This window comes from Vanacampus margaritifer, chromosome 2 (genome assembly GCF_051991255.1).
Source record: "Vanacampus margaritifer isolate UIUO_Vmar chromosome 2, RoL_Vmar_1.0, whole genome shotgun sequence".
NCBI classification, from domain to species: domain Eukaryota; kingdom Metazoa; phylum Chordata; class Actinopteri; order Syngnathiformes; family Syngnathidae; genus Vanacampus; species Vanacampus margaritifer.
In genome coordinates this window covers 19474936-19491006 of record NC_135433.1, presented here as the reverse complement: position 1 = coordinate 19491006, position 16071 = coordinate 19474936, and the positions used below count along the sequence as shown (strand labels likewise).

Genomic DNA, 16071 nt, shown 5'->3' with positions numbered 1-16071 from the left:
CGCCGCTGCTGCTGCTCTGCCAAGTGCGCAGCTCCGTGGACGCCCCCCACCCCATTCCCTCTTAGTCTCCGCTCACCCCCACCCCACGACAACAAGGTTAGCCCACAGCAGCAGCAGCAGCGGCATGGCCCCGCATAGTCGCCGCCGAGGGATCGCTCGGACACCCAGCCGTCGTCATGCGGACACCGAGTCTGCGTCACGTCCATAAGCGGGGACGCGCCTGCTTTCAATCCACGCGGGATCGTCACTCAGGAGCTTCCATACGAAGAGCACGCGTGGATTTGAAGGTATGTGACGGACGGCTGGTGAGATGGTGGTGGTGTATGATGTGCGGGTGACGGGTGGAAAGTCCACGCGCGTGTGTGTATGACGCAGATGTTAGATGTTGCGCAGGTCGTTTTCACGCATCTTCCGCGCGCACGCAACTTAAGCAAGGCACATAAAAACAAGCACGCACGCAACACTACGCACTTATCTTCGGACCGAGGCACGCCCACTCGTGACCACCGTGCGCGTTACCGCCGTGTCAAGGCCATGCACGCAACGAGTGGACGTTTGCATGCTCTAGCTCACTATCTGGCAAGCCGACGGACGAAAACGAAGATACTGTACTTTTAAACCGTCCGTAGCCTTTTAAATGGCCACGAAGGCTTATTTTACCCCAGTGACGCGTATGTTTTGCCATCACCAGGGGGCGCTGTTTCCTAGAGACGTCAAAGTATGTGCTAACAGGGGCGCTGTATTGCAATAGGATCTAGACAAGTTCAACATTTTACTTTTTGATCAACGCTGCCACATGATTGTCAACAGTATTGTCGTTTGTAGTTGTGTGACAGAGAAGCATTAACACATTATCTAGACTAGTCTGCCACATGTTTCCAAAGCAGACTTTCCCATATAGCCATCAGTAGAGCATTTTCAATGATTTTTCAAGCGCCACAGAATATTGTGAAGAATATAAGCTTTTGTAAAAAAATAAACATTCACTTCATAAACTGTGTCATCTTTTCTCATGATTGCAACACACACTCACCTACCTACCACACACATACTCCATTTATAACTTAAATATACTCTGTTCGAGCGTGAGGTGCCTAAACCTGCCCAACTTTCCTTCCTAAACGACATGACTAGCGTTATCTTCAGTTTAGAAGCTGTGCTGATCTCAAATCCAAAGCAATGCAACGCCGCATGGAAGAAAGGTGTGCAATGAACCTAAAATGATGACTTTGTGTCAGGCACCTGCTACTGTTCAGTATGCTCTCTTATGTATTGTCTTTTTTTTTAAGAGCCATGGAGGTAAGCGCTGATGACGCTTCAACGCCAGCCGTCATTGCCCCGCCCACTCCGAAACCTCAGCCGCCCTTATACCTCGGCCCCGCCCACAGCCTGCTGGAGTGGCGTCGGCGGGTCAGGTCCGAGTACATGCGTCTTCGCCAGCTGAAGCGCCTTAAGAAAACAGAGGAGGTCAAGGTGGGTCGGGCCACTTGTTCAAAGCGACATTCCTTCCTGCGCCGCTGGTGTTTTTAATGTTACTTTTGGCTCCAGGCTGTGTTTGTGTCCAATCGGCTAAAGATTGAGAAGCAGACCGGCATCCTGAATGAGGAATGGTCCAAGCTGAGAATCCAGTCGGTGCCCTTATCCAGCTCAGGCGGCCCTGTAGCTGCTAAGAAGGCAAGAAAAGATGTAGAACCTAAAGAAGGTTGGCAGGTTTTTATTTGTCTATTTAAAAATAATAATAAATGCTTCTTCCCAGATGTGCACCGTGGAGTCCGGATTCCCAGGGTTCAAAATTCAGGCCCTTGCCATGAGGCCTCTGTCAACGGTGACAGGAATCCCCTTCATGTACTCCTGGTCACCTTTGCAGCACAACTTTATGGTGAACAACACGCACAACATAGTCCAACTCACTGGGCCAAAACATTAGGTACACCTGTGCCCTTTCATGCCGCTTGTGTTCAAAAGATTCAAACCGTTTTAATTCCACCATTGTGAAATTGTGCAGGTGTACCTAATGTAGTGGACTTTTATATTTCAGAAGCTCAGTTCACACGGATTAAAAATGAAGTGTCTCGTGATGCTTCCTCCTAAAAATAGTGCCTTTTGATGTCATAGAGACTTCTTGTTAATGTTTGATTTGTGATACTGCAGGTGGAGGATGAGACATTCCTGCACAACATCCCCTACATGGGCGATGAAGTATTGGAGCAGGATGAAGCCTTCCTGGAGGAACTGATTGACAACTATGACGGCATTCATGGCGACAGAGGTGCGTTTCATTTTTTTTTAACACCACCATTCTGTCACATCTACTGTGCTCACTTTGCGTCGTCGCCTTACAGAGGGGGGGTTCATCAGCGACGAGATCTTTAAGGAGCTAGTGGAGGCCTTGAGCCAGTACTCTGACCACGAGGACGACGAGGAGGAGGAAGCGACGACGGCGGCGGCGGCGGCGGCGACTGAAAAGAAGGAAGAAGAGCGAGCGATGAGGCGGAGCTTGACCGATGGCTCCGAGGAGAGCAAAGCGCCGTTCATCCGCAGAAAGAGGAGGAGCACTTTTGAGGGTGAGAGCGCGTCGTTTGTCACGTCAGACTTTGTCCCGCGTGAGCGTGCGAGAGAGAGAGAGACAACAAGGCCGCCACTGTTTGCCCGGTCACCGTGCCACTGCCAGCGCCACCCCTGGGCTGGTGTTGTTTACATGCGGACAACGTGTCCCCTGCTTGTTTTCTGTTTGAAAAGGAACCCGTTGTATGACACGGATGTGACACAGCTGCAAGTAAAAAAATTAAAAAGAGCAAGTTGTACAATTTTACCACCTTAGGACAGATACATTTGAGGGGAAATTATATGCCAGTCTTTCTGTAATATGGATCTTCTTTTTATAATTAATAGGGGTGTCAAAATTAGTAAGTAAATTTTTTGTTAATTTAAAGTAGCGCCACAAATTTTTTAACGAGCGTTTAAGGACCACCCCTTACTTAGAAAGCCTGTACTGGGGGAATTCCAGTCGCAACGCAGCAGACACGTACGTCCGTGTTAAAATTTTGCAGTAAAAAGATTAATGATAATGCATATATTTGTGGAGAGTGGGGTCAAGTTGTATTTCACAAGCTCTTAATATGAAAATAAAAATGCACTGAGCTGTCACCAATGTCTTGCAAATGCAATTATGCCATCTAGTGGCAGAAAAGGCCTAGTACAGTACATCTCTTTCATTTTAACTAAATTTTATGAATTATTATGAATTTACTGTATTAATGACTAAAACATGGATCCATATTTCTATTAGTTTATTTTTTTCCACTTTTATGTTAACTGGAGTAAACTTGAAAAAAGTATTTGATTGTAAATATTATTGTACATTTAAAACAGATATAAAATTAGCGATTAATTTTGAGTTAACTATTGAAGTCATGCCATTAATTACAATTTAAAAAAATAATTGCTTTACACCACTAATAATTAATACTTTAGAGTACTTGAAAAATATTTAGTAAACTATTCACAATGGGAACATATTAAATAAAATCTAAATTGTGCCAGAACCACTTACTGACAAAATGTCAAAACTGTGTGTGTCTTTTGCACAGTGCGGGACCCGTCTGACAGCAAGAAAATCCCCAGCGACAAAATCTTCACCGCCATCGCCTCCATGTTCCCGTACAAGGGTTCCACTGAGGAGCTGAAGGAAAAGTAAGGGGAGAATAATGGACATCTTGGTGTTGCAATGCTGAATAGAACCGTTGCTTAGTGTTCGCCATGAAGAGGCAAACATTTGGGAAGGGAGGTAATAATGACGACCCCCCTTCCCCCCTGCATGCCTGCGCTGGGGTCCTCAAAAGAGCATTTGTAGACACCTGAAAGAGCTGAACTGCAAAGCAAAAGTGGCTGAAATGACTCCAAAGCTTCTCCTTCATCTATTTTTTTTTTTTGTAGGTACAAGGACCTCCAGGAACCGCCCAGCCCGGTCAAGTTGCCCCCCCTCTGCACCCCCAGCCTGGACGGACCCTTCGCAAAGTCGGTGCAGCGAGAGCAGTCGTTGCACTCCTTCCACACGCTCTTCTGCAGGCGATGCTTCAAATACGACTGCTTCCTCCACCGTAAGATGTTCATCATCCTGCTGCCATGTCCAATTCGTGACAAGCAGGGACCCCCAACCACCGCTACCGATATCAGGCCCATTTGATATCAGCTGCACAGAGGCAGATTTTTTTTTTAAGCCGACCATATAAAGTTCTTGTTCACCCCTTTAAAGGGGCGGCATGCAAGCACACCACAATCATCTCGCTCCTCTTAGAAGTTCATTGGCAGCTTGACTGCAGAAAAGTGATTTAAGGCATTATTTTTGATGAGCTCCTAAAAAAAATGAAAAGCTGCATTTTTTTATGCATCATTGTTTAAGTGTTCTTATTGTAACACTTGGATGTATTGATGCATTTTTATATGCAATTTTTCCAAGTCCAAATGAACTATAAATCTTGAATGCTATCTATATTTTCAAGACTGTGATGGAGAATTGACTATATTTTTTCCATAAATGTACTGTAACATTATTCGGAAATGTGACTGGCGAGGTTTCTTCTTCTTAGAAAATGGTGGTCGTAGATTGATCATTATTTTAAACCACATATATACTAGTAACCTGGTAACCTATTTCTTGGTAGCTTTAACTCATCAGTGTGGGTAGTTTTTACCACTTGGATCAAAATCTTGACCCAACACCGGATGGGTCCTTTTGGGACCCAGCCCCGGGTTCGCCATTTCATCTAAATTGGGTTACTTTTGAGTTTAGTACTCATTTGCTCAACTCAACATACTTTTCAACAGTATGGTGTTATGGGTAATGAATAATAATAATAATAACAAATGATAGGTTATATTTTGCTAGCATTATTCATATATTCAAGATCTTCACATTTCGTCAAGTCACAGTTGTATGAATAGTATGTACTAAAAGTGTGCTTGTTTGTAAAGCTTTCCACGCGACGCCAAACGTGTACAAGAGGAAGAGCAAAGAGATCCGAATGGAGACGGATCCGTGCGGCGCCGACTGTTTTCTGTTGCAGGTGCCTGTCGTTCGTTTGAGCATTTTTCTGCGGCGACGTATCGCTAACTTCTCTCCTTGTCCGCTTTCTCCTTTCTGGTGAAGAAAGGGGCAAAAGAGTTTGTGGATCAGAACATATTGCGCTCGCAGAGATCTCGGAAGAGGCGCAGGCAGCAGCAGCAACAGCAGCAACCGCGTCCCGCCAGTGCAAGTTGCCCCGGACCGTCGGGATTTGCCGAGGAGAGCAAAGACGGTGAAAGCGACCATGAAACGACGTCCTCCTCAGGTAACCCGTGTGGATATTTCTTTTTAGTGCAGTACAATGCTTATGCGTTTAATCTTTAAGAATATTTGTTTCTAAGCATTTCTTAACTCATTCACTGCCATTAACGGTTATAAACGTCAAAAATCATTTTAACTATTTATTAGTTAAACAATTTTTTGCTACTTTTGTTGACAAGAGTATGAAAACCTAGAATGTTTTTATTGTACATTGCCCCTAATTTTTAATAATGAACCTGTCAGGCGATTCCAATTTTTTATTGTAATTAATCGCATGACTTCACTAGTTAACTCACGATTAATCACAAATTTTATATCTGTTTTAACTGTACAATATTTTTTTTTATTGTACACTCATACTCTTGTTAACAAAAGTGAAAAAAGTTAAACTAATAGAAATAGTTAAAATTAATTTTTGACGTTCATAGCCGTCAATGGCAGTGAATGAGTTAAGGTTGCATTTTAATCTAGCTTTTATGTGCAATACATTTTTAATTGAATCATTAAGTACACTTTTTACCTTATTTTACTATAGTAAGGGCAGTGTTCATGTTGAAATGTATTCAAGAATAGTTGTTTCGTCATAACAAGAATCCTGCTAATTCTAAGAACTGTGCAACCCCGGCCGGGTGTGAGGTTACTCTAGGTCACCCGTTATGTCCCGCTAGTCCACTAAAAGGCTGTTTTCCAGGTGCAGACGCAGTTATTTTAATAGCTGTGTGAGTCAGCGCATGACTCTGAAAGGAGCATCATTTACCATAATCTCCCCCCAAAAGTACCTCCTCTTCCTCCCTCCCTCCCTCCCTCCTGACCGACTGCAGCTCTTTTCGAAGAGTGACATTTGGCAGCGGATGACAGCCTCCGAGTCAGATCGTCCTTCGTGCGCTCGCCAAGCAAAATCAAGACTTTGGCAGGCCCCTGCATAAACACTTCCTTCTACTCGTCCGCTTTCATTCCTATTGACATCTTCATGTGGAGAACGGTGGGAGGCAAATAAGTCACCCCCCCTTCCCCTACTCTCACTGGAGGCCTCTTCTCCTGGATGTCACGTGCGCCTCAGCAGACGCTCTCGCACATTTCGGGTTAATGTGTGCGTGGGGGGGGGGGGGCGAAAAGAAGCAGATTGTTGAGCAGATTAATAAAGATACTCAATGACAGAGCATGCTGCATTCAGCTCGTTGCCAAGCAACATTCAGCGCGCCTGCCTCGAGCTGTGAGTGCGTGAACATCGGTTATGTGGAGTTTCCAAAACAAAGTCGCGCGTGCCTTTCAGCGTGTGGGAGTTAATACGTAAGAGCTTGTAGAAAAGGAGCAGGATGTCACAATTGCGCTGCTATTGTGTATCCTTAGAGTGGCGTTTTTATCGTATATCTTTAAATAGTGGTCTCCGCTCTAAAAGTCGCCATCATTCATTTCATTGCCACATGTTTCGGCCTCCAGAACAATTAGATCACACTTTGGGAAAACAAGCTCTTTGGCCTCAATTTCGATACAGGGGACATGGGTCAAATAAAATATCATTCAAATAAATTCCTCACCCTTTCTGCATTTAAGGCATCCAGCCAATATCAGCAGAAATACTTGGCAAGGTTACATACTGTTAAAATGTTACAAATCAATATAAAAGGATACACCTGGGATTAGAATTGGAGAATAAAAAATAAAAAAGCAGTTATTTTAAATAAGTTTTTTTCTGGCTCTTAAATCTCTTAAAATGGGAGTTAACCTTAAACATTTCTTGACAATAATATGTTATACTGTATGTGACCTCCTGAGTCTAAACATGACATTCAGATGTTTTTTTTTTTTAAGATGAGCTGTGATTGGTTGTTACCTGAGACCTGAGCAACTGTGATATCATTTTCAGTCGACAGCAAGTGGCAAAATGGCCGCCCCCCTGAAACGGATAAAAACGGCTGGATTTTGCTTCTTAACTCATGTTCCACTAATACAATATTAACCGGAATACCATATTTAGACTAGTGTGGCTGCATAGAACATATTATTGTCACAAGGGTGGGAGGGGGGGATTTGTTGACTTCCTCTTTAAAATGAAAGTGCCAGCCTACACCTTGAATGCAAAGTTGCTACCTCACCCCCCTCCAAAAAAAAGTAACTAATTGTGTTGTTGCTTTTTCTTCTGTGATAGTAATGTGTGTGTGTGTATGTGTGTGTATTACAGAGGGGAATTCGCGCTGCCAGACCCCGACCAAGTTGCGCCCAGTCGATGACGAAGCGGAGCAGCCGTCGTGCTGTACGGTGGAGTGGAGTGGCGCGGAAGAGTCGCTCTTCCGGGTACTGCATGGCACCTACTTCAACAACTTCTGCTCCATCGCTCGCCTCATCGGCACCAAAAACTGCAAGGAGGTGAAAAGTTGTCACTAAACTCAGTATATTGTGACTTAGTCACTAGACACTTCGTTACCGTCAGGAAGATAATACACGGGGTCCTCTGCTGACAATGATCCCGACAGATGACATTTTAAGGTTATGAACGGAGGGAGCACAAACTACTTTTTGCAGCGGCGTAAGAATACATGGTCACACAAAGTGATTTTTTTATACAGATGTTTACTTATTTACTTAGCATTCAGATTTGAGTAGAAATTCACAGTATTATTTAATTTTAACTCGTTTTTTAAAGTTCCGTTACTTTTAATTTATTTTTAAAGCAGGTTTGTTAGTTTTTATTTAAAAAAAATATTTTTTGTTTTATTTTATTATTATTATTTTTTTTTAGTATTAGTTTATTTATTTATTTATTTTTTTTAATACCGGGATATGGAGTATTTGTCAAGTGTAAAAAACAAGGTCACTGTATTGTCATGAAGTACAAATAAATAATACAATTCCCATTTTCCACACATCCATAAAATAACACCAAAATAAATACCGGTAAATTTAAAATCAATGCTGAACAATGAAAACTAAGGACATTTTTGCTGTAAGTACAACTAGTTTTAATACGTTTTACAAACGTTAAATGTAGTTTCCGTTTCAACATGTGACTTTTTTTTTTCATTTACAGAAATTATTTTTCCATTTTAGTCTTACAGGATAACTATACCAGTTGTCGTCAGGGTGACGAGCAAGCACTTAGTCAACGACCAAGTGGAGACGCAACTTAGTCATGGTTAAATGACGGAAAGGTTGGAAATGCGGTGGAGAACATTTTTCCTGTTCCTTAGTAGCAACCTCCATTGTTACCCAGCGCACGACCTCAAGTGAAGGCCAAACGTGAGCCCAAAAGCGCATTTGTAGAGGACTTCCTGGATGTTGCATAATGGCTGCAACTGCACCAATTGCACAATATAATTACACACACGGACGCCAGTGTTTGATGTGTCCCAGGTGTACGCGTTTGCGGTGAAGGAGGCTCTCATCCATCGCATCCCTCTAGAGGACGGAGGCATCTCACCGCAGAAGAAGAAAAGGAAGCACAGGCAAGTTGCTGTGATTCATTACGGACATGATCGATGAGCTCTGAATAATGCTCCAAATTATGTAAAACATTAGGGGGGATTTTGCACAGTACTGACTGGTGTCATCATTCAGCCTGACTTTTCATGCGCCACTGCAACATTCAGCCAAACAGCGATGAATCTGATTTTAATTTGGAAACACACATTTTTGATACAGCTTGTCCTTCCTTATTAGGGTTGCAGTTGAGTCTAACCTGTGTGCCCTGTGATTGACAGTCAACAAGTCCAGGATTGATGATTCATTCAGGATTATCGGATGGTTAACTAACAACAGCACACAATTAACCCAGACAAGCGCCATTAGAATTTCTGGACTATAAGCCGCTACTTTTTTCACTTGCATTTGATCCTGCGGCTAATACAAAGGTGCGGCTTATCCATTAGATCACAACGGGGCGCACTATAAAGGAAGCACAAGAGCGTCAGGCAGAGCAAAACAAACCAAGTGAGCCCAAATACAGTAGGAGAGACAAAATGAGAGCGAGACAATTTGCACCCTCATTATGGAAAAGAAAGTAGCGGGAACCCGCTGCGGTAACATTAAAACACCTGCGGCTTACAGTCAGGGGCGGCTTATATGTGTAACAAATTGGAGTATTCCCCAAATTTAGCTAGCGCGCCTTGTAATCCAGAAATGACTGTATGTTCCTTCAAATCTTCCAAATATAGCTGACAAAACAACTAAATTGAACTACAAATATTTCTGCTCATTTATTTAAATTAATTAATTATTAATGTATATATTTTTTAAATGATATTTCTTGTCTCATTGTTGACGCAGGTTATGGGCAAAGATTCAGCTTAAGAAAGGTACGCTTGACACATCACGGCACGGCTAAATTAATACAGTTTCTTTCCGAGTGCTCTTCTGACGGCGTCTGCGCTGTCATTCCAGATAACTCGTCCAATCAAGTATACAACTACCAGCCATGTGACCATCCTGACCACCCGTGTGACAGCACCTGCCCGTGTGTCATCACACAGAATTTCTGCGAGAAGTTTTGCCAGTGTGAACACGAGTGTGAGTTAATTTGACCTTTTTTCTTTTGCCTACTTTTCTGTTTGCCATACACCAAATCCATAAAGGCAGGCTTGGATGAATTTGGTGTCGGAATGAGCAGGTGGCTTCTGGAATTTTCACATTCTGTTGTTGAAAATGAAAGAAAAAAAAAATACAGACATAAAATTACTCTCGTAATATTTTGAATTTTTTCTCCGAATATTTTCACATTTTTCCCATACAGTATAACCTCACTTGACATGACACGTTTAAATTCAACCATCACACAGACAACATTCATAACGTGTAGAAAGTGCACGTGTGCAGACAGACACACACCTTTTATTGGGACTGATGACAACGATGTGCTGCAGTTTATTTTATATCAATGTATGAATCAAGATCTTGATAATTAATTCGTGACCCCCCCCCCCCCCCGTTTTTTTAAATTTAATGCAAGAGCATACAGAAGGCTTTGATGCAGCTTCTGACATGAAGAGATGGCTTAGAGCAATGGTAGTTATTACAAAAAACGTCCAGCAGGTGGCAGCAGAGTATAAGAGATCAACCAGGGCCATGTTGCAACAAGCTCTTTTTGTCGAGCGTTTGTCACCAGAAATGTGAATAATGATGAAACTTAGCTACATTCTAATGCTAATTGCTGCAAAACGGGAATGGATACATATATACCCTTTTTCCTGATGAAAGGAAAGACTCTAATCTTTCTTTTGGTAGGTTCCATGTGTTTATAGCAATAGAACACAATATTCTGTTGCCCTCGCAAAATCAGTCAAATCCAGTAAAACAGCCAGGAGCGAAGGGGGTTGCTTCTGTGAAAATGACTGGGAGTCAATGAGTTAATAAAAACAAAACAAAGTATTCTGAGGGAATTTTATGACAAAGTAGAATGAAAATATGACTGCAAGAATAAAGAAACCGTAATTTTTAGACAAAAATAAAAAATCTGGAGAAATCACGGGCCGTTGGTTGCATAGTGTTGCGTTTGTCTGTTTTGGAATTTTTTTGTCAAAAATGACACAAAACAGTATTGTTAAAAAGAAAGAAAATCGAAAATTGCAGACTTTATTATGATATATTTTTCACATTTATACAGACTTTTCACATAATTGGCTTGGGGGGTTCCAACGTGGCCCAAAGTTCAAGTCACAATGGATTCCACAAACGCAAAAAAATAAATAAAAATAAAACATGTAGAAGGTCTGCCAAGATAATTTCATGCCAAAGGAAAGAAAATGTATTTTTAGTAATGTTACAAAAAAATTCTCAGATTTTTTAAAAGTGCATGTCTTTTTTTTTCTTCCCATAATTGTAATGATGCCTTCGGAGAGGAGAGTGCCCTCTGGCTCACACACGCAGACACAGCTGCATTCGTAATAATAAACTAGCTTCTTTTGCAGCAAAACCCCACATTGCACTGCTGCCTGCATTCCTCTTTTTTCCACATGAAAACTGCAGCAGAGCAACGAGATGGCGAACGAGGACAAACAGTGCAGAAAAGCTGGTTTTGTGTGCATGTGTTGTGATTCAGTCAGCCCTGCTGCCCTCCGTCCCTCCGCACCCGACCCTCACACCGCCTTTTTCCCGTAGCAGAAGGGTGCTCGGGCCAAACAGGAAGTTGCAAATGTGTGCGCTCAAAAGGGCCTGGAGCGGAATCAAAGAGATGTGACGGGCATTGTGCCTGATTTACAACATCAGCTCCAACGTCAGCACCATTCTGACAGCTAAGGCTAAACAATGCGGCAGATGGAACATTTAAATCTGGCTCCGAATGGTGAGACAGCAGACGTTTTTCTTTCCCCGCAGGCGGAGGCTGTCTGCCAGACATTTTGGTCGCTCCCGCCAGCGGGCTGTTAACGTTACGCTTCTGCTAACTTGTCATTGGGCATATCTGCCAGCAGGGGTCCTCCTCACTCACTCTCAACTCTGCACCTCAGGCCAGAACCGCTTCCCGGGCTGCAGGTGCAAGACCCAGTGCAACACCAAGCAGTGTCCTTGCTACCTGGCCGTGAGGGAGTGCGACCCGGACCTGTGCATGACCTGCGCCGCCGCCGACCACTGGGACAGCAAAGTGGTGTCGTGCAAGAACTGCAGCATCCAGAGGGGCCTCAAAAAGGTACGCACGACACGCAGCAAGCTGGATTTGAACTTTACGGTGTCATTTTAATGTGTTAGTGAGCACTTCTAAATAAAACACAAAATGCCTACGGAAATGACGCAATGTAGCACAAACCTTACTATTGCTTCGTATGCAGTCGGTGGGGGGTCTACGGGGGGGACAGGTACAGAGTTAAGGGGGCTGTCTGACACCACCTACAACTGCCTCCGCTTTTGATCTGCTAAGATGATATACATCAATCTCACAGGTGTGGCTTATCAAGATGCTGACTAGATGGCATGATTATTGCACAGGTGTGCCTTAGGTTGAATATAAAAAAACAATAAATTGGGCTATCACTCTATAATTGGGTTCTGTGGCATTATGCTGCGTGATTGAACTGCATTTTCTTGTGGAGAGCCTAAGGCACACCTGTGCATTAATCATGCCGTCTAATCAGCATCTCTTATTACTTGTGAGTTTTTTTTGTTGATGAATTTGTATTGTTTATGCCGACACGAGTGTGTACAAAATAGAAAAAAATCTGTATTGTGTCACTAAAACCGTGACACCGAACCTGTGTAAATCCAGCTAGACATACTTAACCATTAACCCAATGTCTCCTCTAGACTGTCAAGGAAAAACATTGGATCGTTAGGGGGTACATGTTTTGTAATTATCCAACTAATGCCATTTATATCAGAAATGGACTCTCACAGTGCGCCTGGTTGTGACGGTGTTAATGTACATGTAACAGCACCTCCTGTTGGCTCCGTCGGACGTCGCCGGATGGGGCACTTTCATCAAAGAGCCTGTGCAGAAGAATGAGTTCATCTCAGAGTATTGCGGAGAGGTAAGCTAGTCAGGCAATTTCTAAACTTCTCTTTTTATCAGGTTGCATTGTAGAGAACTGGGAAGTTGTAAATTTCATAATACCTTGTAGAAAAAAACGATACTCCAGACTTCCTCAGCTCATCACTTCCATGTAGTACTGAATTAATTTAAATCGAGAGCTTCATTTAGAATGAGACACGCAGGTCTCCTGTATTTAAGTTTTAACATGTGGCGGCAGCGCTAGATGATCTGGAGATTTAGTTTGAATTATTAATAGAAATTATATATTTTACAAGGTTAAATTGCATCTCCACTGACTGATGACAGGCTTTGTGGGGCTATAAAAAGGAAAAAAAAAAAGGTTAGTGTTGCTAACTAGCTTAATGCTGATACGGCATAACTGGCATCCAATTGTGAAATTTCCAACTTCCCAGCAGTCTCCATCGTGGCATTCCACAAAAGTTTATAAAATCGTCTGTATGGTCATTTTCATTTTGCAGCTCATCTCGCAGGACGAAGCGGACCGACGAGGCCGAATCTATGACAAATACATGTCCAGCTTCCTTTTCAACCTGAACAACGGCAAGTATTCAGTCGGGCTCACAAGGCATCGAGTCGCCCCGTTGAAGTCATGCTAACGTCTTCCGCTTTGCAGACTTTGTCGTTGATGCCACCAGGAAGGGGAACAAAATCCGCTTTGCCAATCATTCGGTCAATCCCAACTGCTACGCCAAAGGTAAAAGACTTATTAACCTTACCTTTCAACAGGGGTGTGTAGACTTTTTATGTCCACTTTAGATAGACGTCGAAAGTCAGTAAATGTTTAAGGTATGTTGCATTTGCAGTGGTGATGGTGAACGGAGACCATCGCATCGGGATTTTTGCCAAGCGGTCCATCATGCAAGGGGAAGAGCTTTTTTTCGACTACAGGTAAGGCTTCTCGCCTTTTGTTTTGAGTTTTACTTCTACATCACCCATTTCATTTTTTTTTTCAGATTTTAATAATTCAATTTTTTAAAAATATTTTGTAATTTTAAAATTACATTTACAGTAATTCATTTCATTTCATTTGAACTTATTCAGAATTTAATTTACATTCTATTTAAATTTTTTACTTATTTTTACTATAATTATGATCTACTGGATAAATTCAGTATACATAAAAAAAATGTTTTAACTATCATATGGAATATATGGAATATTGAGTCCATATCACACACTCTGATTTAGTGAATGGGAGGTCTTAAAGTGGCATTAATAATGTATTTAAAAGCATTACATATATTGTCTTTGAATTTACAGATAATCTGTTATAAGCAAGTTGTAAGTGAAAAACCGAAACAGGCTATGGCGTTTTTCTAAATTCCTGTGTTGTGACTGCGGCTTTTCGCTTCCTTCCGCAGATACAGCCAAGCGGACGCCCTCAAATATGTGGGCATCGAGAGGGGGGTGGACATGTCTTAGCCGCCCAGCGCAATACATAAATACTGTATATCCCGTCCTTAACTTCTGCAGCCCTCCACTAGCGCTTCCGTCACATTCCCATCCCGCCTCTCTCTGCACGTTGGCTCCGTCCTTGGAAAATAGCACCTAAAAAAAAAGTAGCCCCTCCCTACTCGATGTTTGCAGATGCACTTGTCCCGCTCCCCTCCTTTCATCTACCCAAATGCACGAGTGTACACGCCACACTTGTCAACTTTATACTATTACAGTAGTCCGTGTTGCTAAGGGGCAGAGGTGGGCATTCCATCAATATTGGTGGAAGGTCCATCAATCGGTCAACGACGGACGCTCATTTTGTTGACGACTGACGAGAAACTTGGAAAAATTGCCGGACTCAGCATTGCCGAAAGTGGGTTTCTGTTCTTCAATGTAATCATCAATAACCGGGTCAGTTCTAATTGATCTGGGAATTATGTCATTGATGAATTGAATGATGGAAACTTTGACGAACGCCCACTTCTGTAATCTCTCTCAAGTACGTTGACAGCAGACGTTAAAGTTAGTTGGTTATCTCACCGTATTTATTATAACAAGCATTAAGCACACAAATACCTTCTGTTGGCCATCGCTGACACGCGTTGAGGCCTCTGAAAATGTGCTTCCTCTTTCAATTATAGGAAAGGACAGGTCATTTTTATAAGCAACATATCACAACAAAGCACCGTAGTCAGTACATCTTGATTTCCTAACCAATCCCCCCCTCCCCCAGGGTCGAACTAGCACGCTGCGCATATAAATTTCTGAGGTTTGCAGTAATTAGGCTGCTATTTTCTCATACATTTATTTGATCACATGAAGAAAATGTAGACGTTTTACATCACACCTTAGTCTTAAAAACAGGTAGTTAATTGGTTGGGATTAGTAACGATGAGGCAGTGTAATTAACTGGTATGTAGTATTAAATACTGCCCCTAATAGAACAAACATTAAATGTGTATATTCAAAAAACAAGGAATGACAGAGACAGGATTAGTCCCTCTGTCGAATTAAAGAAACTTGAGTTTGAGCCGTCTCTATATGTGCAGTGCGCTGTTTCGACCCCTAGGTGTCAGTATAGGGCATAGAGTTCAATGGGGCGTAATGTTAAGATTATTATGTTTGGGGAAAAAAAAACCAGATCGGTCTAATGGTACAATTTCCAGTGGTGAACATTCCGTCAATATTGATGGAAGGTCTGTTAATCCGTCAATGATACTGTATTTTAATGATAAATGACTTGTTGACGGACGCCCATTTTAATGAGGAATGACGGACTGACGATTACAATGAAATACTGACAGGTTGACGATGACGGAAGGGTGACCCAACTGTTGACGATTGCCGAGTCAAAATTCATTGACGCGCCCACCTCTGCTAAGGGATTTTCCTTTTGTGCTCTACTCGGACCACACTCGTAGTTAGCTTACAATGTGTCCATTTATTTACAGCGAGCAGTGACGTGCATGTGCTGTCTCTTGGGTAAATGAAAACCAGTAAATGCGCTTAGTTGGCAGTATTCCGCTTCACAGTGTTGTCAAATGACGCCATAAGAGGCTAAAAGTTGTGCATTTATGTCAAAAAATACAATAGGTAAGAAACCGACTGACTGAATGTAACCCGTAGATGGCGGTAAAGAGATCTCACTGATTTTTTCGTTTTTAACTTAAAGGGGACATATGGAAAATTTACTTTGTAATGGGAGGGCCTGCCCACCCATCAAGTCTGGAATTAAACGAGCAAGTAGATCTTTTGTCATCTGCGTGTTTATTAAAATGTATTCCTGGGTTTGCCGTTCTGACTTTTGACAAATTTACATGTCAGAGCCCCACAC

General features: G+C 42.4%; 1 protein-coding gene across 1 annotated transcript; it reads left to right on the top strand.

Annotated features, from left to right (window-relative positions):
* Nucleotides 1-2: 2 nt before the first annotated feature.
* Nucleotides 3-15985, top strand: ezh1 (enhancer of zeste 1 polycomb repressive complex 2 subunit). Its single transcript, XM_077555919.1, has 20 exons — nucleotides 3-287; nucleotides 1290-1473; nucleotides 1549-1674; nucleotides 1757-1879; nucleotides 2152-2269; nucleotides 2343-2564; nucleotides 3591-3693; nucleotides 3937-4100; nucleotides 4975-5066; nucleotides 5150-5330; nucleotides 7509-7693; nucleotides 8678-8769; nucleotides 9590-9618; nucleotides 9704-9829; nucleotides 11764-11942; nucleotides 12682-12777; nucleotides 13259-13340; nucleotides 13414-13494; nucleotides 13604-13688; nucleotides 14162-15985. The coding sequence occupies exons 2-20, from the start codon at nucleotides 1294-1296 to the stop codon at nucleotides 14220-14222; spliced, it is 2325 nt and encodes a 774-aa protein (XP_077412045.1). The 5' UTR covers nucleotides 3-287; nucleotides 1290-1293; the 3' UTR covers nucleotides 14223-15985.
* Nucleotides 15986-16071: the final 86 nt, after the last annotated feature.

Coding starts and splice junctions, on each gene's coding strand:
- ezh1 (XM_077555919.1), top strand. CDS start 1,294: ATGGAGGTAAGCGCTGATGACGCTTCAACGCCAGCCGTCATTGCCCCG. Junction 2,565..3,590: donor GAGGAGGAGCACTTTTGAGG/GTGAGAGCGCGT, acceptor TCTTTTGCACAG/TGCGGGACCCGTCTGACAGC. Junction 4,101..4,974: donor ATACGACTGCTTCCTCCACC/GTAAGATGTTCA, acceptor TTGTTTGTAAAG/CTTTCCACGCGACGCCAAAC.